At 43.9% G+C, this 22,182-nt stretch overlaps 1 protein-coding gene across 1 annotated transcript; it reads right to left on the reverse strand.

The window, feature by feature from the left end:
- Window positions 1-1,467: 1,467 nt before the first annotated feature.
- Window positions 1,468-21,980, reverse strand: pbk (PDZ binding kinase). The gene is made up of 7 exons (XM_003229827.4): window positions 21,823-21,980; window positions 20,028-20,124; window positions 19,512-19,654; window positions 16,198-16,367; window positions 13,573-13,702; window positions 12,183-12,368; window positions 1,468-2,297 (listed from the first exon to the last, which is right to left on the reverse strand). Exons 1-7 carry the CDS (start codon window positions 21,878-21,880, stop codon window positions 2,092-2,094), a joined length of 990 nt encoding a protein of 329 aa, XP_003229875.2. The 5' UTR covers window positions 21,881-21,980; the 3' UTR covers window positions 1,468-2,091.
- Between the last annotated feature and the right edge of the window lie 202 nt (window positions 21,981-22,182).

Consider the following 22,182-nt stretch of genomic DNA (forward strand, 5'->3'; position numbering starts at 1 on the left):
ATCCGTTCTTTGATCAGTACACCTTCCCATAGCAAAGCGCACGGCAGCTTTGTTCAAATATTCACAAGGAATGACATGACACACAAAGGAAGGATCCTGGCACTGCACAGGGCAGGCGCTCCACTCGCTTTGCCTCCCTCTGGATTAAGGCACAATTATTATTGCAAACCCGGCTGCGGCTCAGTTGCTCTGCTGCACTTCTTCTCCGATGGTCCTGATCCTGAAATGAACAGCTGCATGCACTGCTCCTCCTCCTCCTCCTCCTCATTGGCCTGCCCTGCAGAAACTACTCAAGTGGCACAACAAAGCATTGCATGGAAAGTTCCTTGACAAAATTGAAGGAAAAGCTGACAAGGAGAAGACCTGGCTCTGGCTCCCGAATGGGACCCTGAAGAAGGAGACGGAAGGCCTGATCCTTGCAGCCCAGGAGCAAGACATCAGGACAAAGGCAATTCAGGCCAAGATCGAAAAATCAGCTGATGACCCAAAGTGCAGACTCTGCAAGGAAACCGACGAAACCATGGATCATATCCTCAGCTGCTGTAAGAAAATTGCACAGACAGACTACAAACAGAGGCACAACTATGTGGCCCAAATGATCCATTGAAACTTATGCCTCAAATACCACCTCCCAGCAGTAAAGAACTAGTGGGATCACAAACCGGCAAAAGTATTGGAAAATGAGCACGCAAAGATACTGTGGGACTTCCGAATCCAGACTGACAAAGTTCTGGAACACAACACACCAGACATCACAGTTGTGGAAAAGAAAAAGGTTTGGATCATTGATGTCGCCATCCCAGGTGACAGTCTCATTGACGAAAAACAACAGGAAAAACTCAGCCACTATCAGGACCTTCCCATAAGAAGAAAACGGCCAGGCTTTGAGGCTGCAAGGCTATTCACCGCTATTCCACCTGGCAACGCGTGGCCGGGCAAAATATATAAACATAGATTTCTGTGGCAGGGCTGTGGCTGCTCATCCGCTTGCCAGTCTGAGTTCAAAGTTGGGCCATGGGAGTCTTGCAGAGAAGGGGAGGGAAGTAATTTATTTTGGTGTTCTTAGAGAACTATAATCCATTCCATCAGGGTACTGTGCTGTGTTCAACAACATCAGGACCATGACATGAAAAGCTACCTTTCAGAGTCTTGCTGGGGAGCATTTGAAAAGGTCTTCTTATTAGGTTAAGAATAAGAAAACCTTTTTGGGCTTTAGCACAGCTGGTTAATCACCAGATGAAATAAATCTTAGCAATTAAACGGTTAGCAGTTTGAAGCCTTTCACACTTGGTTAACAGACATTGGTTCTTTCCTTCGCCTTGGATATTCTACAGGTATATACACTCCACTTGCTTGAACACCATCAGATCCTCGGAAGATGCCAGACACAGATGTAGGCGAAACGTCAGGAGAAAATGCTACTAGAGCACATTGGCCACAGGGCCCGGAAACCACACAACACGCCAGTACTCTTATCTGTAGTTTAATTGTGAAAACAGATGCATATATCTACATACACATGGTACAAAGGAAATACTTTTTTGAAAAGTATCAGCTATAGTTGAAGTTCCATATATATAAATAGGGGGTGGGAGATATGGTTGATTGACAGGAAAAACCCAATGGCTAGTTAAAGGAACATTCTCTCCTTTAAGGAGAGAGAGTCCTAATCTGGCAGCTGAGAAAGAAGTCCAGCAGCACATGTTCATTCTGGTGGACAGAGAGGCCTTGACCACCGGGCAAATAGAGAACAGACACACAACATGTGGAAGGACAACCATATGATACTATTCCTGAAATTCAACATTGAGTGGAGCAGGCACAGTCTATGTCAGGCTTGTCAAACTCCCTTCAAAGTCATCACGTTGACAACATTGACCTTCCAGGTGTTGAGTCCAAAATACCTGGAGGGAGGGTCAAAGTTGTCAACGTGATGATTTTGAGGGAGAAGAGAAATATTTACAACGCTGGAAAGTCTTGCAAAGTGCCTCGGAATCCATCCAGAGTGAATCACGGAATGGGAAAGGTGCTACCCGACCGACTGTCCTATGGCTACAAAGAGCGTCAGCCCTGAAAAGCACACCTGGGCACCTACTGCACAGTTCCGTTGGCCTCCAGGACCTCCACGATGTGGGCGGCCGAGGGGCGCTGGCTGGCCTCCTCCATGGAGCAGAGGGCAAAGAGCTCGATGACCGTCTGGTAAGCGGGGCCCAGCGCCTCCACGTTGAGGGCCGGGCGGGTCCCCAGCGCCTCGTAAAAGGCCTCGTCGTCAAAGTCGTCTTCGTCAAAAGACGCGTCTGGAAGAGACCAGATCACAGATTAATTTATTTATTAGTAACATTTATATCCTGCCCATCTCACCCCAAAGGGGACTCAGGGCGGCTTACAAATATATGTACATACAATATATTATATTATTGGCATCGCACAATGTAAGAATCACGTATTACTATATTGTACAGTAGAGCCTCCCTTATCCGACATAAACAGGCCAGCAGAACATTGGATATGTGAAAATGTTTAAGGAGGGATTAAGGAAAAGCCTATTAAACATCAAATTACGTTATGATTTGGCAAATTAAGCACCAAAACATGTTTTACAACAAATCAACAGACAAAGGAGTTCAGTGCATGGTAACGTTATGTCGTAATTACTGTATTTACGAATTCAGCACCAAAATATCATCATATATTGAAAACATTGACTACAAAATGGCTTGGATAATCCAGAAAGTTGGACTCTACTGTATTACTATATTGTACAGTAGAGCCTCACTTGTCAAGGACAGAACGCCACAAGATTCAAAGTAACAGAGTTTATTAGATTACAGAACTCAAAAATGCCCGTAAAAACACAAGGGCCAGGCAATTTTTGCCTTTAGGGGCAAAAAGGGACAAAAGTAAATGTTCAAAAGATAAACCGGATTAAACCGGAGTTTAATCCGGGTAAAAAACAAACTGCTTTCTTCAGCCTGGGTAAAAAACAAAACGAAAGCCAAGAAACAAAAGATACAAGGAATGCAACTAATTGGCAGCAGATTCCTCTCTGCTGCCAACACTGTTTTTTAGAGTAACTTGCGTCGCTCCCACACACACACACAGCAGACAGGATCTCCAACACGAACAGACGCAGCCAGGGATTTTAGCAGTAGAGTAGACCAGTTCCGTTCCGTAGATCAAAGCCAGAAGCAGACGTTTGTAGTTTTTCCAAGTCCAAGAAGGGGGGAAGACAAGCCGTGGTCAGTTCAGTCCGAGTTCTCAAAGCAGGAGATGGCGTCCGTCAGGAAGACGACGGAAGGTCAAGCTAATAAGAGTAAGCACAGGTTTGCACAAACAAATGCCCACACAATCCCTCCCGCCGTCTGACCCTGGATTCCAATCAACTTACGTCTCAGCACAGGAAAGTACACAAGTCTTCAGGGAAGCGTCCCACACACACACACGAATCCCAAGCGTTTGCCCAGATTACCTTGCCCGACGCAATTTGCAATTGCTCCCAAGCCCCATTTTATGCCAGTTACAAATCTTCATCACTGTCAGCTGCCCTCCTTAACCCGGGCGTTTCCTCATCACTTTCCTCGTCAGAGCTGGAACACCTCTGACTACGCCCAACAGCATCTCCAGCTGTGGATCCCGTCCCATCCCTCCAGCTACGCCATGGGTCTAATCCTGAAGGTCCCCATTCATCTTCTGCCCCATCATGGCCAGTGGCCCCCAATTCCTCCCTTACCCGAGTCCAATCCATCTCATCCTCCTCTGAGCTAACCAGCCCTTCCTCCATTCTCTCCGTGAACCCTTCGAAAGACTCTTCGTCAGAGGGTGCTGCAAATATGTCTCGCAGTCTTTTTCTCTCTCGCTCCTCGAGAGTATCCGACTCTCGAGGAGTCTTACGCCCACGCCTGTCAGAAACAGAGCCACGAGGCTCAATCATAACACTATCCCCTCTCACAAAGGCCTCCTCCCCCGATGGCGGAGAAGTGGCAGTGATACCCTCCGCTATAGTACCACGACGACTAGAGGTATCAAGTTTCAACAGCGAACGATGAAAGACTGGATGGACCTTTAAACTAGACGGTAAACGCAAACGAAACGCAACAGAAGAAATCTTTTTAACGATAGGAAAGGGACCCAAATACCGAGGCGCAAACTTTCCCCCAGCCTGTTTAATATGTTTGGAAGATAACCACACCAAATCCCCTTCTTCCAACTCCTCCCCTGCCTGCCTGTGGCGGTCAGCCTGAGTCTTCTGCGTTGCCTTAGCTTCCAACAGTAAGCGACGGGCAACATCATGCAATGCAGCCATTTCCGTAGAGCGGTACACAGGGTCCGAAGAGACCACATTGGTCGACGGCGCCACACCTCCCCGTGGGTGAAAGCCATAAGTAAGCTCAAACGGCGTATGCTGACTAGACGTGTGCACCGCATTGTTGTAAGCAAATTCCGCCACCGGTAACCACTTCACCCAAGCCGTGGGTTGATCTAAACAAAAACAACGCAAATACTGCTCTAAGAGCCCATTAACCCGTTCCGACTGTCCATCCGTTTGCGGATGGAAGGCGGACGACACGTTTAACTTAGTCCCCAAGCACTCATGGAAGTGTTTCCAAAAGCGTGACACAAATTGCGGAGCCCTATCGGAAATAATCACCTCGGGTGCTCCGTGCAAGCGATAGATGTGCTTTGTAAATAGTAAGGCCAACGTAGGGGCCGCCGGAATGGTTGAACAAGGAATAAAATGAGCCAGTTTACTAAATAAATCCACCACCACCCAAATACAAGTATAACCCCCAGACTTAGGCAAATCTGAAATGAAATCCATGGAAATGATTTGCCATGGCCTCTCCGGAACAGGTAAAGACGACAACAACCCTCTAGGGCGCCCAACAGGCGTCTTACTTTGCTGGCAAACGGCGCAGCTGTCACAAAAGCGCAGAATGTCTTGCCGCATCTTTGGCCACCAGTAGCTCCTGGTGATAAGCTGTACGGTCTTGAACCTGCCAAAGTGCCCAGCCATGGGTTCGTCATGGTGGGCTCTAATCACCTCCAACCTGAGGGCCCCCACTGGTACGTAAACCTGCCCCCTACGCACCAATACCCCGTCTTGATCTTGGAGATGCGGCAGTATGGTACGGTTACCTGCTGAGAGCAACATCAGTTGCTCCTGAGTCCACACATCATCTTTCTGAGCCTCAAGGATCTGGTCATGTAACCCGAGCTCATTATCTACAACACACAGCGAGGCAGTAGGCAAGATGGTCTGACATACTACCTGCTCATTGGTCTTAAATTCTGGCTTGCGGGATAAAGCATCGGCCCGCAAGTTTGCCTTCCCCTCCACGAACTGCACCTTGAAGTTAAACCTGGAGAAAAACAAAGCCCAGCGGATTTGACGCTGGTTTAACTTCTTTGCTGTTTGCAAGTGCTCTAAGTTCTTATGATCAGACCTGACCACGATCTGGTGCCGTGCCCCTTCAAGCCAGTGCCGCCACACCTCAAACGCCACCTTAATCGCCAACAACTCCTTCTCCCATATGGTATAGTTCTGCTCGAAGGGTGTTAGTTGCCGCGAGTAAAATCCACAGGGACGCAAGGTCCCTGAGGAATCCTTCTGAGACAATACAGCCCCCAACGCGTAGCTAGAAGCGTCCGCTTCTACCACGAACGGTTTGTCAACATCAGGATGGGTTAGTATGTTGTCCGATTGAAAACTAGACTTAAGTTGTAGAAATGCCTCGTGAGCTTCCCGCCCCCACACAAATGGCTGTTTCTTGCGCAGAAGCTGCGTCAAAGGTACCGTGAGCTTTGCAAAATTCGGAATAAACTCCCGGTAGTAATTAGCGAAACCTAAGAACCTTTGTACATCCTTCTTAGTCTTCAGCTCCTGCCATGAGTTGACGGCGTCAACCTTATGTGGGTCCATTTTAAGTTCCCTACCTGACACTACATGACCTAGGAACTCCACTTCAGGCACATGAAAGACGCACTTGGAAGCCTTGGCGAAAAGCCCATTAGCCCGCAGTCGGTGCAGAACCTGCTTGACATGTTGACGATGTTCTTTCTCGTCCTTAGAAAAAATCAAGATATCATCCAAATAAATCACTAAAAATTGGTCAATTAGGTCCCTGAACACATCGTTCATGAACCTCTGGAAGACCGCAGGAGCATTACAAAGCCCAAAAGGCATGACTCGGAACTCGTGGCATCCGAAACACGTGTTAAATGCCGTCTTCCATTCATCCCCTTCCCGTATACGGATTAAGTTATAGGCCCCCCGCAGGTCAAGCTTGGTAAAGACCTTAGCCCCTTGCACCCTTGATAACAGTTCCGAGATTAAAGGGAGCGGGTACCTATCCCGAATGGTGTATTTGTTTAGGATCCGATAGTCGCAGACCAGCCTAAGTTCCCCAGTCTTTTTGGCTACAAAGAATACTGGTGCCGCAGTTGGAGAACTAGATGGGCGAATAAACCCCTTGGCTAAATTTTCATCTAGAAACTCCCGCAAAGCTTGCCTTTCCGGTACAGTCAAGGCATACAGCCTCCCTGCTGGCAGTTTCGCACCTTCTGCCAACTTGATGGCGCAATCATATGGCCTGTGCGGTGGTAATTTGTCCGCTTCTTTTTTACAAAATACATCAGAGAACTCCCCATACTCAGCAGGCACTCCCTCCATATCAGAATGAGTAACATTTAGAGTGCAACAATCCTGCCTCTTTAAAATCACTTTACGTGTTGCCCAATCTACTTGTGGGTTTACTACAGCTAGCCAATCCATCCCCAGGATCACATCATATCTAGGCAAGCTCGTAATATCCCACACAAACGTTCCCGTTACTCCCTGCACCTCCCACGTTACTGCCGAGGTTTCCTGGTTAACCACCCCAGTCTCCAGCAGTCTCCCATCTGCTCCTTCCACCCACACGTCGCATGCCTTGCGCACCTTAGGAATGCCATGCTTCTTAGCAAACTCAATATCTACATAAGAGACCGTGGCTCCTGAGTCCAGCAGTGCCAAAGTGGAAACAAGTTCCCTTCCCCCAACAGATAATGTAATGGGTACGAAAACATGCTTCCTCCCCTCAGTTGACTGCTTGAGGAGCCCTAGTGCGTTGGACTCACGTCGCACTAGGGCTGGCCTTTTCCCGAAAGCTGGGAAGGTTTCACATTACAACTTTTGGCAAAATGCCCAGCATTCCCACAGTACAAACACAAGCCCAGCTGCCTCCTACGGCTCTTTTCTTCTGTAGACAGCTTTTTAAAGACCCCAAGCTCCATGGGCTCTTCCCCCATCACCACAGGTGCCCTGGTTACATGCATGGGTGGCGCACACATTGCTTTTGAATGTTTACGAGCCTCGAACCTTGCGTCTAAACGCAGCACCTTAGCTACTAAGGCGTCCCAGCTTTCAGCCGGCTCCAAGCGTGCTAATTCATCCTGGAGCATATCACTTAGCCCGGCAGTAAATAAAAGCATGAATGCATTTTCCCCCCAATCCAGCTGGTGGCGATACAGGTTAAACTTATTTAAGTAATCCAAAACAGTCCCCTTTCCCTGTTTCAACCGATACAGAGCCCACCCAGCGTTCTCCGTGCGGAGAGGATCCCCAAAAGTATCAGTTAACAACTTTTTGAAATTATTCAAATTGTCCTTGACTGGGTCATTTCCCAAAATTAAATTAGTGGCCCATTGTCCTGCGGGACCGGTCAACAAACTCAAAATAAAGGCCACTTTGCTAGTGTCTGTAGGATAAGCATGAGCACTGAGCTGAGAAAAATAAAGCTCCACTTGTGCCAAAAAGGTTGGCAACTTGCACCTGGTTCCGTCAAAGCGTTCAGGAGTCAAAACATGTCCTTTCACGGCATGAGCGGTTTGGCTAACGGTAAAAGCCGTTTGCAATTGATCTAATTTGACCCTTAACTCATCCATCGTCTTCCTGACGGGTTTATTGCTGCAATAAACCTTTTATGGGCGTCGGGCAATCTGTCAAGGACAGAACGCCACAAGATTCAAAGTAACAGAGTTTATTAGATTACAGAACTCAAAAATGCCCGTAAAAACACAAGGGCCAGGCAATTTTTGCCTTTAGGGGCAAAAAGGGACAAAAGTAAATGTTCAAAAGATAAACCGGATTAAACCGGAGTTTAATCCGGGTAAAAAACAAACTGCTTTCTTCAGCCTGGGTAAAAAACAAAACGAAAGCCAAGAAACAAAAGATACAAGGAATGCAACTAATTGGCAGCAGATTCCTCTCTGCTGCCAACACTGTTTTTTAGAGTAACTTGCGTCGCTCCCACACACACACACAGCAGACAGGATCTCCAACACGAACAGACGCAGCCAGGGATTTTAGCAGTAGAGTAGACCAGTTCCGTTCCGTAGATCAAAGCCAGAAGCAGACGTTTGTAGTTTTTCCAAGTCCAAGAAGGGGGGAAGACAAGCCGTGGTCAGTTCAGTCCGAGTTCTCAAAGCAGGAGATGGCGTCCGTCAGGAAGACGACGGAAGGTCAAGCTAATAAGAGTAAGCACAGGTTTGCACAAACAAATGCCCACACAATCCCTCCCGCCGTCTGACCCTGGATTCCAATCAACTTACGTCTCAGCACAGGAAAGTACACAAGTCTTCAGGGAAGCGTCCCACACACACACACGAATCCCAAGCGTTTGCCCAGATTACCTTGCCCGACGCAATTTGCAATTGCTCCCAAGCCCCATTTTATGCCAGTTACAAATCTTCATCACTGTCAGCTGCCCTCCTTAACCCGGGCGTTTCCTCATCACTTTCCTCGTCAGAGCTGGAACACCTCTGACTACGCCCAACAGCATCTCCAGCTGTGGATCCCGTCCCATCCCTCCAGCTACGCCATGGGTCTAATCCTGAAGGTCCCCATTCATCTTCTGCCCCATCATGGCCAGTGGCCCCCAATTCCTCCCTTACCCGAGTCCAATCCATCTCATCCTCCTCTGAGCTAACCAGCCCTTCCTCCATTCTCTCCGTGAACCCTTCGAAAGACTCTTCGTCAGAGGGTGCTGCAAATATGTCTCGCAGTCTTTTTCTCTCTCGCTCCTCGAGAGTATCCGACTCTCGAGGAGTCTTACGCCCACGCCTGTCAGAAACAGAGCCACGAGGCTCAATCATAACACTCACTTATCCAACATAAACGGGCTGGCGGAACGTTGGATATGCAAAAATGTTGGATAATAAGGAAGGATTAAGAAAAGCCTATTAAACATCAAATTATGTTATGATTTTACAAATTAAGCACCAAAACATGTTTTACAACAAATCAACAGACAAAGGAGTTCAGTGCATGGTAACGTTATGTCGTAATTACTGTATTTACGAAATTAGCACTAAAACATTGCAATGTATTGAAAATATTGACTACAAAAACATTTATTTATTGTTCAAATTTGTATGCCGCCACTCCCCTAGGGCTCGGGGCAGCTTACAACAACAGGCTAAAATCTAACAATTTAAAAACATCTTAAAACATCTTTAAAACATCTTTTAAAAACATCAATAACAGAAATCAAAAGCCTGCCTGACTACTAAAAGGCAGACTGCATTGGATAATCCAGAACGTTGGCGAAGTGAAGGTTGGATAAGCGAGACTCTACTGTATTATACCAGTATGCTGCAATATTATTAGTAATACTACATGTAATATATTATATACAATTATAATAGTGTATTATTATTATTATTATATTGTATTACATTATAATTTTACAGTAAAGTCTCAGTTATCCAACATTCGCTTATCTAACGTTCTGGATTATCCAACGCATTTCTGTAGTCAATGTTTTCAATATATCGTGATATTTTGGTGCTAAATTCGTAAATACAGTAATTACTATGTAGCATTACTGCATATTGAACTACTTTTTCTGCCAAATTTGTTGTATAACATGATGTTTTGGTGCTTAATTTGTAAAATCATAACCTCATTTGATGTTTAACAGGCTTCTGCTTGATCTCTCCTTATTATCCAACATATTCGCTTATCCAACATTCTGCCAGCCCGTTTATGTTGGATAAGTGAGACTCTACTGTATTATATTGTATTACATTATAATTTGATTATCAATATTTTATGTATGTACAATATATTATATAATTAGTATAGCATATTAGTATTATATATTATTATATTGGTATATTGACATAGGAGACATGGTGGAATGATGTCTTTCTGGCCCCGCTTTTTCACCCTGGCCCCAGAATAGCAGTTAGTCCAGATTGAGACAACATCTGATAAGTGCAGCAAGAACTGGATTGTGTAGACATCTTGCCTCTCTCCATGCTCACAGAAGAACAAAAATTTAGGACGCTGAGCCTTGCCAGGTGCTCAGATACCTTGCATAGAAAGAGATGTGTCCCTGAGTAGGATCAATCTAACAAGCGAGGGGACAGGAGGAGAGAAAAGAAGGCAGGCAGACAGTTGGATGTTTGGGTGGATGCTTTCGAGGTGGGTGTTATACCCCAGCCACCTTTGGGTTCTGAACCTGATTCAGAAATGAACTTTGACCAGGATGAAGCTTATTTTGACCTTTTACCCAGTTCTCCGAGCTCCTTTCAATTACAGACCCCAGCTGTGGACAGCTCCTATGCTTCCTTAATTGGGAGAGATACTGAAAACATGACTCCCGTGGTAGAACCAGATGTCCCGAGTTCCCCAGGGAATGTATCCTTTAACAGAAGGGAGTTTTTGCATCGCCAGAGATCACAGAAACAAGAGCTTTGAAAGAGTCAACGTTTGGCATCTAGAGGGGATAATGGATGGGAGATTGCCTTGGGAACCTTTGGGGAGTTGGTTTCCCTTCGCTGTGATTAGATTTAAATTCCATAAAAGTTTCTTGCACTGTGAACAATTCGTAGTGTCAACGTAGCGACTTCTGAGAACACTTCGCCGATTCCAGTTCCCTGATTTCACCAAGCCAAATCTCCTGTTCCTGGCGGCCAAGCCGAGTTGCGACTCCCGATTTAATCCGGAGTAAATTCCCGTCCTTGCCTTGTTCCTGAATCCAGACTGCTTTCAGCTTTGTCCTCTGCCTGCCTTGATATCAAAGACTTCCTAGTGACTTTGGACCTTGTTATTCATTCCCGCTTTCTTATTGTTTCCCCACTCAAGAACTTCCCAACAGTTTTGAACGTGTTTTGGTTTCTGGACTTTGGACAATAATATTGGACATATTTCTTCAACTCTTTGGACTAATTCATACCATATCGTAAAGGACTATTGCTCACTCATCCTTTCCACTTATTCTTTCCTGAATTTATAATTGTTTTAATAAAGATATGATATGATTATTGGTCTCTGTTTGGTTTCCAGTGCTCACGCTGCCTTGGGATGCAACAGTGGTCCAGGAACTTGCTGAGTTCTTCTCCTCCATGGTTCCAACCGGTGAGGGGGTCATCCACAAATCTGAGCCAAATAGTGGGCTTTTTGTTGCTGTTTCCAAGGCTTGTTTCTCAAAGTGTTTCTCAAAGGGGCCGGGCTGTGGCGCAGCTGTTGAGCAGCTGCCTTAAATCACTCTGACCATGAGGTCATGAGTTCGAGGCCAGCCCGTGGCGGGGTGAGCACCCGTCAATTAAAAATAAAAAATAGCCCCTGCTCGTTGCTGACCTAGCAACCCGAAAGATAGTTGCATCTATCAAGTAGGAGATAAGGTACCACTTATAAAGTGGGGAGGCAAGATTAAATAATTTACGACCTGGAATGAGGAAGTGCCGTCAGTGTGGATGATGAAGCAGCTGCTCCCCCCTGTGGCCAGAATCGAACATCCCCTCAGAAGAAGGTTAACTTGCCTCTGCGTGTGTCTCTCAGTCTCTGTTTGATGTGTTTATGGGCATTGAATGTTTGCCCTATGTGTGCATAATGTGATCCGCCCTGAGTCCCCTTCGGGGTGAGAAGAGCGGAATATAAATACTGTAAATAAATAAATAAATAAATAAATAAATAAATAAAGTGTTCCATGTAGGCATTTCCTATGACCGGGCTAGATGTCCTAGTCATCCATAAAACGTCATGGGCGAAACGACAGGAGGGAATGCTTCTGGAACATGGCCACACAGCCTGGAAAACTCACAGCAACCCAAAACCTTTTTTTTTAAAAAAAAAGAGCTCAACCTCTGCCTGATCCAGCTCAGCTGGGCCCAGAGGAATCCCCCTCCCCCAGACACACCTGGATCCTCGCCGTCGTCCTCTGGCAGGTTCACGTGGGGCACCGAGAGGGTCATCATCTCCCACAGGGTCAGCCCCAAGGCAAAGATGTCCGCCCGGTCGGTGATGACAGCGTGACCGCCCTCCTCCAAGACTTCCTTGGGCTTCCAGGCCTCGGTGCCAATGTACACGGCCTCCGGGTCGCTCACTGTGGAAAGAGAGCAGCCACGTCAAACGGGAGGAAAGGCAAGGCAAGAGAAGGACTTTCCTTTGGGGAGGTGTGCAATGTGCCACATAGCTCCAAGGTGCTGGCAAAGGAGCTCTGCTTTCTCTAGCAGAGAATTAATTATGTTAATGTGTTAATTATCATGACATTGTACTCCCGCAACACATCTCGGGCAGAATGTCCACCAGGAGTGGACAAGAATTATTATTATTATTATTATTATTATTAAACTTTATTTGTACCCCGCTAGCATCTCCCGAAGGACTCGATGCGGCTTACAAAGGCCAAGGCCTCAACACACAATAACAATAAAAAACAAAAGGCAAATTAAAAACAAGTAAAACAGTATAAACAACAAGCAATAAACAATATGCTAAAACACAATAAAACTGGGCCGGGCCAGAGTAATGGGTACAAGATTAAAAGTGCTGATGTGACAGGTGATATATAAGGCTTATAGGGCAAGTGCAGAGTGCGATATACGATCTTAGTTCTAATAAAGTGCTTATGGGACTTGGTGTTGGAGATTTCCTATTAATCTGGGAAGGCACATTGGAACAGCCAGGTCTTCAAGTTCTTTCTGAAGATTGCCAATGTAGGGGCCTGTCTGAGATCCTTGGGGAGGGTGTTCCAGAACTGCCCTCCACGGCAGTTGAAGACAAACTGTTTACGTACATCAGTACGGCTGCAAAGATTATATATGCGAAATATTGGAAATCACAAGATATTCCGAGCAAGGAAGAATGGCAAGGAAAAATTGAAGATATCGGAGATATGGATGAATTAACGTTTCTACTAAGAGCACATAGAGGACATTCAATAAACAAGACTGACTGGAATTTATTTAGAGAGTATATGGTTAATTAGTAAGAAGTAACCTTTGATTGTGTAGAATTAACCAGATGATATTAATACAACCAGGACTAAAATAATTATAATACAAATCAATAGGCCCCAATAAGGGAAGAATGGAAGTACAAATCATGTTTTTCTGTTGTTGTGATTGTTTTTCTTTCTTTCTTCTTTTTTCATCTTTCTCTTTCTTCTCCCCTCCTTCCCCCAGATTTTATGTAAAATGATTTGTTGTAATGTGTTGTGGGAAACCTTAATAAATATTATTTTGAAAAAAAAAAAAAGACCTGCCCTCCATGGCAAAGAACCTGGGCAAAATGGATGGTCAACTCACCGGTCATGTTTTCATCCAGAGGCAGGGAAACACCAACATCGCAGATCTTTATGGACTCAAAGTCACCCTTAATGACAACATTGGGGGATTTTATGTCGCCGTGAAGCAATTTCTTCTCGTTGTGAAGATACTGAAAAAAGCAGAGAAAGGAGCTCTTGTTCCAAATTTAAACAGAGGGACCATTTCTTTAAAAATAGTGTGAGGTTAAAGGGCCAAAGTTTGCCCATGCCTGATGTAGGCAGACCCTTAACTTTCCTATATAGAGATGTAGCTCTTTCCAGTGAAGCTTTTATGTTTAGAACCTGTCTTTGTTGCTTGCATTGGTAAAGCTCATTTTAGATTATGCTTAGTTGATTACTGTGTCTTTTAATGTTCAGAAGGAAGGACTAGAAGGAAGTCAACCAATTATTTATTTTTTCTCTTTTTTCAATTTTTTTAATTTTTATTAATATTTTTTTCCTTTTTCTCTCCCACACTTCTATCTTTTTTCACTTCCTTTACACTAATTGTTCTCGCTTTTTTGATGTACTCCAATTCTATTTATATTAATAAAAATTTAGTTAAAAATAAAAAAGTTTAATGTGTATTATTGTATTTAGTGTGATGTGTTTTTATTTTTCTGATTATTATAACTATCCGGGCTTGGCCCCATGTAAGCCGCCCTGAGTCCCCTTGGGGAGATGGAGACAGGGTATAAAAATAAAGTTGTTGTTGTTGTTATTATCTGAAAAGCAAACCCAAAAGCAGTATGGCCCACTAGGGGAAAAGGATCCCTCACGCAGGTACAAATCACTGGCCACTTTCTAGTCACTGCCTCTGCCTATTATCATTATTGTTTAATTACCGTATATACTTGAGTATAAGCCGCCCCGAATATAAGCCGAGGCACCGAATTTTACAACAAAAAACTGGGAAAACATTGACTCAGTATAAGCTGAGATAGCAATAAAATTACATTAATTGAGGCGTCAGTAGTTTAAATGTTTTTGAATCTTTACCTCAAACTGTAATTTAACTCTGATTAAATCATTATTTTCATCTTCTTCAATGTAAATGTGCTTATGTATCCTTTTAATAGCGTGAAATAACAAATGTAATAATAATAATAAATGCAGTAAAATAATAAATGTAATACAGTAGAGTCTCACTTATCCAACATAAACGGGCCGGCAGAACGTTGGATAAGTGAATATGTTGGATAATAAGGAGGGATTAAGGAAAAGCCTATCAAACATCAAATTAGGTTATGATTTTACAAATTAAGCACCAAAACATCATGTTATATAACAAATTTGACAGAAAAAGTAGTTCATTATGCAGTAATGCTATGTAGTACTTACGAATTTAGCACCAAAATAACACGATATATTGAAAACATTGACTACAAAAATGCGTTGGATAATCCAGAACGTTGGATAAGCGAGACTCTACTGTAATAATTAATAGAGTAATATAATAAATGTAACAATACCAATAATAATAGAGAAAAATAATAAATATACCATATACAGTAAAGTCTCACTAATCCAAGCCTCACTTATCCAAGACTCTGGATAATCCAAACCATTTTTGTAGTCAATGTTTTCAATATATCGTGATATTTTGGTGCTAAATTCGTAAATACAGTAATTACAACACAACATTACTGTGTATTGAACTACTTTTTCTGTCAAATTTGTTGTATAACATGAAGGTTTGGTGCTTAATTTGTAAAATCATAATGTAATTTGATGTTTAATAGGCTTTTCCTTAATTCCTCCTTATTATCCAAGATATTCGCTTATCCAAGCTTCTGCCGGCCCGTTTAGCTTGGATAAGTGAGACTCTACTGTATACTTGAGTATAAGCCAACCTGAATATAAGCCCACCAGAACCCTCACCCGAGTATATAAGTCGAGGTGGGTTTTTTTTCAGTCCTAAAAAAGGGCTGAAAAACTAGGCTTATACTCGAGTATATACAGTACATCCCACTTTTTCTCTCCATAAGGAGACTGTTGATGACATGGTAGAGTTATGCGTATGAGGAAAAATCATCCTCAAGGCACGTGTTACCAGAAACACCAGGTCATCAAAGGGTCAAGGTGATGCCTGAGTAAATGCCCAGACATGCCAATCCAAGGCACCTTCCAGGCAAAGGTTATGTCATTTCAGAGGTGTCAACTGCTGATAAGGAATTCTCTTATAAGCTGGGACCATGCAGTCACTTGTCCCTCTTTCATCATCGATCTCCTGCTGTGAATACCTGAGTGAGTAACTTGTAAATAAAGTCTTTGAAGCTGGACAGAAACTGTAGAGCAAGTGTACTTAAATCAAAGGGTAGCAGAGAGGAGAAGAGCAAGCAGAGTCGTGCAGCGTGTATGTCACAAATGCAAAGAATCTGTGGCTGCAAGACGAAGGAAGGGAAATCCAGTCTCACAGGTTTTTGGAGACTCCTCTCCTTTAACAGACTCAAAGCGGCTGGCCAGCCTCTGCCCAGAAACATAATGCCCAATGAACCACCAGAGACAAGGGCCACCAGAATAGGCTTTCTCAATAAGCTTCCTGCCCCTCCACTCCACAGGCTTCTTCCCTGTGTGTGTGTGTTGTTCAGGACCTGGAGTGACAACGCACCCCTGCCATGCCTACCTTCAGCCCCCTTGCCATGTGCAAGGCAACCTTGAGGATGGTCTCGGGCGGGAAGGGCCCCAAGCCCCTCTCCTGCCTTTCTTCAATGAGGTCGTTGAGAGACTTCTCTCCCCCGTACTCCATGGCCAGGCACATGGTCCCATCCTTGGCTTCAGTGAAGGCACGATACCCTGGAAAAGGAAGAGCCCTTCTCATTGTGTTGTCAAAGGCTTTCATGGTCGGAATCACAGGGCAGTTGTGTGTTTTCTGGGCTGTGTGGCCATGTTCCAGAAGCATTCTCTCCTGACGTTTCATCCGCATCTATGGCAAGCATCCTCAGAGGTTGTGAGGAACCACTGCTTTAAACAGACAAGGGTCTTTCTCCCACCCTGGACATTCCACAGGTATATATACACTCCACTTACCTCACAACCACTGAGGATGCCTACCATAGATGTGAGCAAAACGTCAGGAGAGAATGCTTCTGGAACATGGCCATACAGCCCGGAAAACACACAACCCTGCCCTTCTCACTGTTGGAAGACAAAGCAGCTACCCACACAAAACACCATTCCCCAGCATTTTCCACCTCAGGAGCAATTCAAGATTCTCCTGAACAGGAAGACAGCAAGCCTTTAGTCCCTGTACCAAACAGTATGTCTTTGGGTTGTTGTGAGTTTTCCGTGCTGTAAGGCCATGTTCTCTCCTGACGTTTCACCTGCATCTGTGGCTAATGGCATCTTCAGAGGTTCTGTTGGCAGGGAAGCGAGTGGAGGATGCCCCCAGGCAACAGAGGCCAGGCTACCTTTACTACTTGACTTTGCAGCTTCATAGCCACTCAAATACTAATTCAAACTTACTAATTGCAACATCCACACTTGCTTCAACAAACAAAGGACATTCTGTATTATATATTATAATATATAATAGAATATATATATGTGTGTGTGTGTGTGTGGAGCCCCGGTGCGAAGTGCGTTAAAGCGCTGAGCTGCTGAACTTGCAGACCGAAAGGTCCCAGGTAAACCCCAGGAGCGGCGTGAGCGGCCGCTGTTAGCCCCAGCTCCTGCCAACCTAGCAGTTCGAAAACATGCCAATATGAGTAGATCAATAGGTACCGCTCCAGCGGGAAGGTAACGGCGCTCCATGCAGTCATGCCAGTGGCCACATGACCTTGGAGGTGTCTATGGACAACGCCGACTCTTCGGATTAGAAATGGAGATGAGCACCAACCCCGAGTCAGACATGACTGGACTTCACGTCAGAGGAAACCTTTTCCATATATAGATAGATAGATAGATATACTGTCAAGGTACAGATACCACGAAATCAGTCCCAAGTACAAAGTAACAATAGTTTAATGAAGATACAGCTCAAAAGAATTAAAAATGCTTAACAGCAGCAAAATAGCATTCAAAAACAAACACAGACCAACCGGTCAAAAAGGAGGTAAAACAGAGAGTCCCAAAGTCCTAAAAAAACCCAACCCACTAACCAAAATACGCGGCAGAGGAGAAACACTCGCTATTGTTTCAGCAAACACGTTCCAATATGAAGTAAAGTCGTAGTCAAGCCGGTCCAGGGGTCATCCACAGCAAACAGGATACAGCAGCAGCGTCAACGTCCAATCCAAAGTCAGGGCACAAGAGCGAACACAATGTCCAGAAGCGATCTGAGGTCCAAACTAAGAACAGTAGAAAATCCCAAAGAATCCAGCTGCTCTTTGCCTTGCCTGCCAAGCGGCCCTTCTCTTGCTTCTACTTACATCCTCCCAAACAGCAGACAAATCATCTTCCCTCCAAGTTTCATTCCCAACAGACCTTCTGAATGTGCCACTACTTGTAGGCTCCTCATCCACTTCTGCTACTTTTGTCAGATCCATCTCATCCACAACCTCATCATTGTCACTCCCAGCACTTCTCATAGAAACTGCTTCGTCAAACCCAGCATCCCCATCAAACCCTTCAAAAGACTCTTCATCAGTGGGTTCAGTAAGTATTTGCCGAATCCTCTTCTGCTGTTGCTCTTCTATAGGATCTTGTTCCCGAGTAGACTTTCTGCCTGCCTGCTCTCCAACTCCCTGTTGTTACTACTACTCAGAGACTCATCCACAACATATACACTCCACTTGCCTCAACTCCAGCAGACCTCTGAAGATGCCATTAGCCACAGATGCAAGAGAAATGTTCCTTCAAGTGGCTTCTCAAGCCAAGAATACTCAGAAGTGGTGTTTCATGACCTCCTTCTGAAATGTAGCTGACATTTCCCAGGGATTTCTTGGTGGACTCACATCCAAGCCTGGTCCTGATTGGTTTCCAAACTCAAACATGGAAGCCAGTGCAAGACTTAGCAAAGTTTCCACAGGAATTTAACAATAGAAGAATGTATATTTTATAGTAATATATTTTCAAATATGCCTTTTAATGTATGTATTTTATGGTGATGTGTTTTAACTATGTTGTGTCCCAACTTTAGAAGAGGCAGGTAATAATAACTACATTATTATTCACTGTATTGTCAAAGGCTTTCATGGCCGGAATGAAAATGAACAAAATCTGGCTCCCAGTATTTAAAAAACACCAGAATCAAGCCAATAAATAAGGAACACCACTCAGAAACAGGAGAACTCCAGACAGCAAGTAATCAAGGGGCAGTTAACACCTCCCAAAAAGAGGGTGCCACTTATTATCAATGTATTTGGATTGTTGTTTACATGATTTTAATATGTTTGTAGGCTGCTTTGGGTCCCGTGAGGGAGAAAAGTGGGATATAAAGAATTATTACAATATTATTACTATTACCTCTATGCAGATACCCTCACTGATTGACTTTGCAAACTTCATGGCTACATAAATGCTAATTCAAGCTTGCTATTGCAACATTCACACTTGGTTTAAACAGACAAAGGATCTTACTCCCACTCTGGACATTATTCCATAAATATATATACAGCCCACTTGCTTGACTCACATCAGTTCCTATGAAGATGCCATTAGCCACATATGCAGGCAAAATGTCAGGAAAGAATGCTGCTGGAACATGGCCAAACAGCCTGAAAAACTCATAGCAGCCAAATATATTGTTGTTGTTGTTGTTGTTATCATTTGGTTTTTCTGCCTTGCACCAAAAATTTAACCCACATGGTCTTTGCAGGCGACCCAAACGGGGCACAATCCACCCTAACTCATACAGCTGGGAGCAGGGCTTTATTCCAAACCCACAAACCTTTTTGTCCTTTTATTTGGCATCTGCACGGCTGCTCTAAAGGGAACCCTGGGAATGTCAGCCGTGTTAATAAGTCAGTAGGAAGCCCCCTTTTCCCACTCATGACTCACCGATGATGTTGGGGTGCTGGAGGTTTTTCAGAATGCTGGCTTCCTCATTCAGCCTCTTTTGATACGTATCTCTCTGGTTGGAGTCACATCCGGGATTGACTTTCTTTACTGCCCAGGGAGAGCAAGGGAGGCCTTTTGGAGACCTGGGAAGGAGGAATTCCTGTTGGAGAAGGAGCTCTGCGCACTCTGCACTAGTTTACATCCCCTTCTCCTTCCATCATGTTGGTTAACAAATCCCAAATTAGTTTCTGCCTTGTTTTCTACAGCCACACTGTGAAACTGACACAGAGCCCTTCTGTTGGCACTTCTATTACATGCCCACATTAGAGAAAATTGAGACAGGAGACACCAGCCAACCTCACAAGAACATTCCAACATTCACTGCAAATCTAGCAGACAAGAAAACCCGTTGGGAAAACATCAGTTTCCCTTCCAACTCTGCCGACAGGTTTCCTGGAACAATACAAGGCTTAAATCCACTTCACTCAGCCATCTCAATACTTGTTCCTGCTTTACCTTTTCATAAGGTAAACACTGACTCCAGTCCCATAGCCAAGCTTCTGCATGAAAGGAGAAGCTGGAATAGTTATGGAGGTTGAAGGGCTGCTCTGTCCTGTATTGCAGAGAGAAAGAGATACTATTCATGCTTTATATTATCATAATTACATTTATATCCATTTGTCTGTCTTTGAGCCATTTTGAGTCTCTTGGAGAAAAAGCGGGGTATAAACATGATAATATCTATATTGTTGAGTCTATCTTTGAGTCTCCTTGTGGAGAAAAAAGCTGGATATAAATAAACATAATAATTATAATAATTATAATAATACATTGTAATACTAATAATAGATACATAGCCACTTTGTGTCTCCCTGTGAAGAGAGAAAGCGCAATATGAATAAATATAATAATATCTATCTATCTTTGAGTCTCCCCATAGAGAGAAAAAGCGGGATATAAATAAACATAATAATAATATCTTATATATCTTTGAGTTAATCTTTCAGTCTCCCCATGGAGAGAAAAAGTAGGGTATAAATAAACATAATAATAATATTATAATAATACATTGTAATACTAATAATAGATACATAGCCACTTTGTATCTCCCTGTGAAGAGAAAAAGCACAATATGAATAAACATAATAATAATAATAATAATAATAATAATAATAATAATAATACATTGTAATACTAATAATAGATACATAGCCACTTTGTATCTCCCTGTGAAGAGAAAAAGCACAATATGAATAAACATAATAATAATAATATCTATCTATCTATCTTTGAGTCTCCTCGTGGAGAGAAAAAGCGGGATATAAATAAACATAAGAATAATATCTTTCTATCTTTGAGTCTATATTTTAGTCTCCCCATGGAGAAAAAAAGAGATATAAATAAATATAATAATATCTGTGAGTCTATCTTTGAGTCTCGCTGTGGAGAGAAAAAGCAGGGTATAAATAAACATGATAATAATAATAATATCTATCTTTGAGTCTATCTTTGAGTCTCCTTGTGGAGAGAAAAAGCTGGATATAAATACACATTTATTTATTTATTTGCTACATTTATATGCCGGCCTTCTCACCCCGAAGGGGACTCAGAGCGGCTTACAAATTAAATTTACATACAATATTATATTATTAGCATAGTACAATACTGGTAATAAATTACTATATTGTACTGTATCAATATATTGTAATATTATTAGTAATATTACATGTAAAATATAATATATAATTAATATTATTACATGATATTATTAGTAATAATAATAATATATCCGTCTATCTGTCTTTGAGCCATTTTGAGTCTCTTGGAGAGAAAAAGCGGGGTATAAACATAATAACTAGGAATTGTGGGAGTTGTAGTCCAAAAATTCCTGGAGGGAGGGAGGGCCCAAGTTGGCTGTTAGGAATTGTGGGAATTGTAGTCCAAAACACCTGGAGGGTGGGAGGGCCCAAGTTGGCTGTTAGGAATTGTGGGAGTTGTAGTCCAAAAATTCCTGGAGGGAGGGAGGGCCCAAATTGGTTGTTAGGAATTGTGGGAGTTGTAGTCCAAAACACCTGAAGGGGGGAGGGAGGGGGGCCCAAGTTAGGAATTGTGGGAGTTGTAGTCCAAAATACCTGGAGGGGGGAGGGAGGGCCCAAGTTGGCCCAGGCCTGGCCTAGTCAGCCCTGACCCAGAGGCCTTGTTTCTTTTCTCTCTCCCTTCTCCCCGCAAGCCTGGCCTTGTGCCTTGCCTCCTGCCCCTTCAGCTCCCCGGGGCCCTTCTTTCCTCCCCCAAATCCCCCGGAGAGCCTCACCGGACAGCCTCCGCGCGGAGGGCCTGCTGGGGCTCTTGAAGGCCTCTCCCGAAGCCATGGCTCCTCTGCGCTCTTTCTCCTCAGGTTTTGAATATTGGCGCGCTACGGCGGGCGCCGAGGGCCAAAGAACTCCCGAACAGGAGGAGAGCGAGAAGGGGCGTGGCCTACCAGCCCAGGAAGGCTGTGAGCTATTTTGCAAAAAGCCCTGGAATATTAAGAACCCGGATGTAACTAAAACGAGGCTTCGTGATTGCATGAATCCGATCAGACAACGATTGGACAAGATTACAAAATATTTTTTTTTGTAGATAATTTTATAAAAATATATTATACTAGCTTTGCCCGGCCACGTGTTACTGT

The sequence above is a fragment of the Anolis carolinensis genome, chromosome 1 (genome assembly GCF_035594765.1).
Source record: "Anolis carolinensis isolate JA03-04 chromosome 1, rAnoCar3.1.pri, whole genome shotgun sequence".
Lineage (NCBI taxonomy): Eukaryota > Metazoa > Chordata > Lepidosauria > Squamata > Dactyloidae > Anolis > Anolis carolinensis.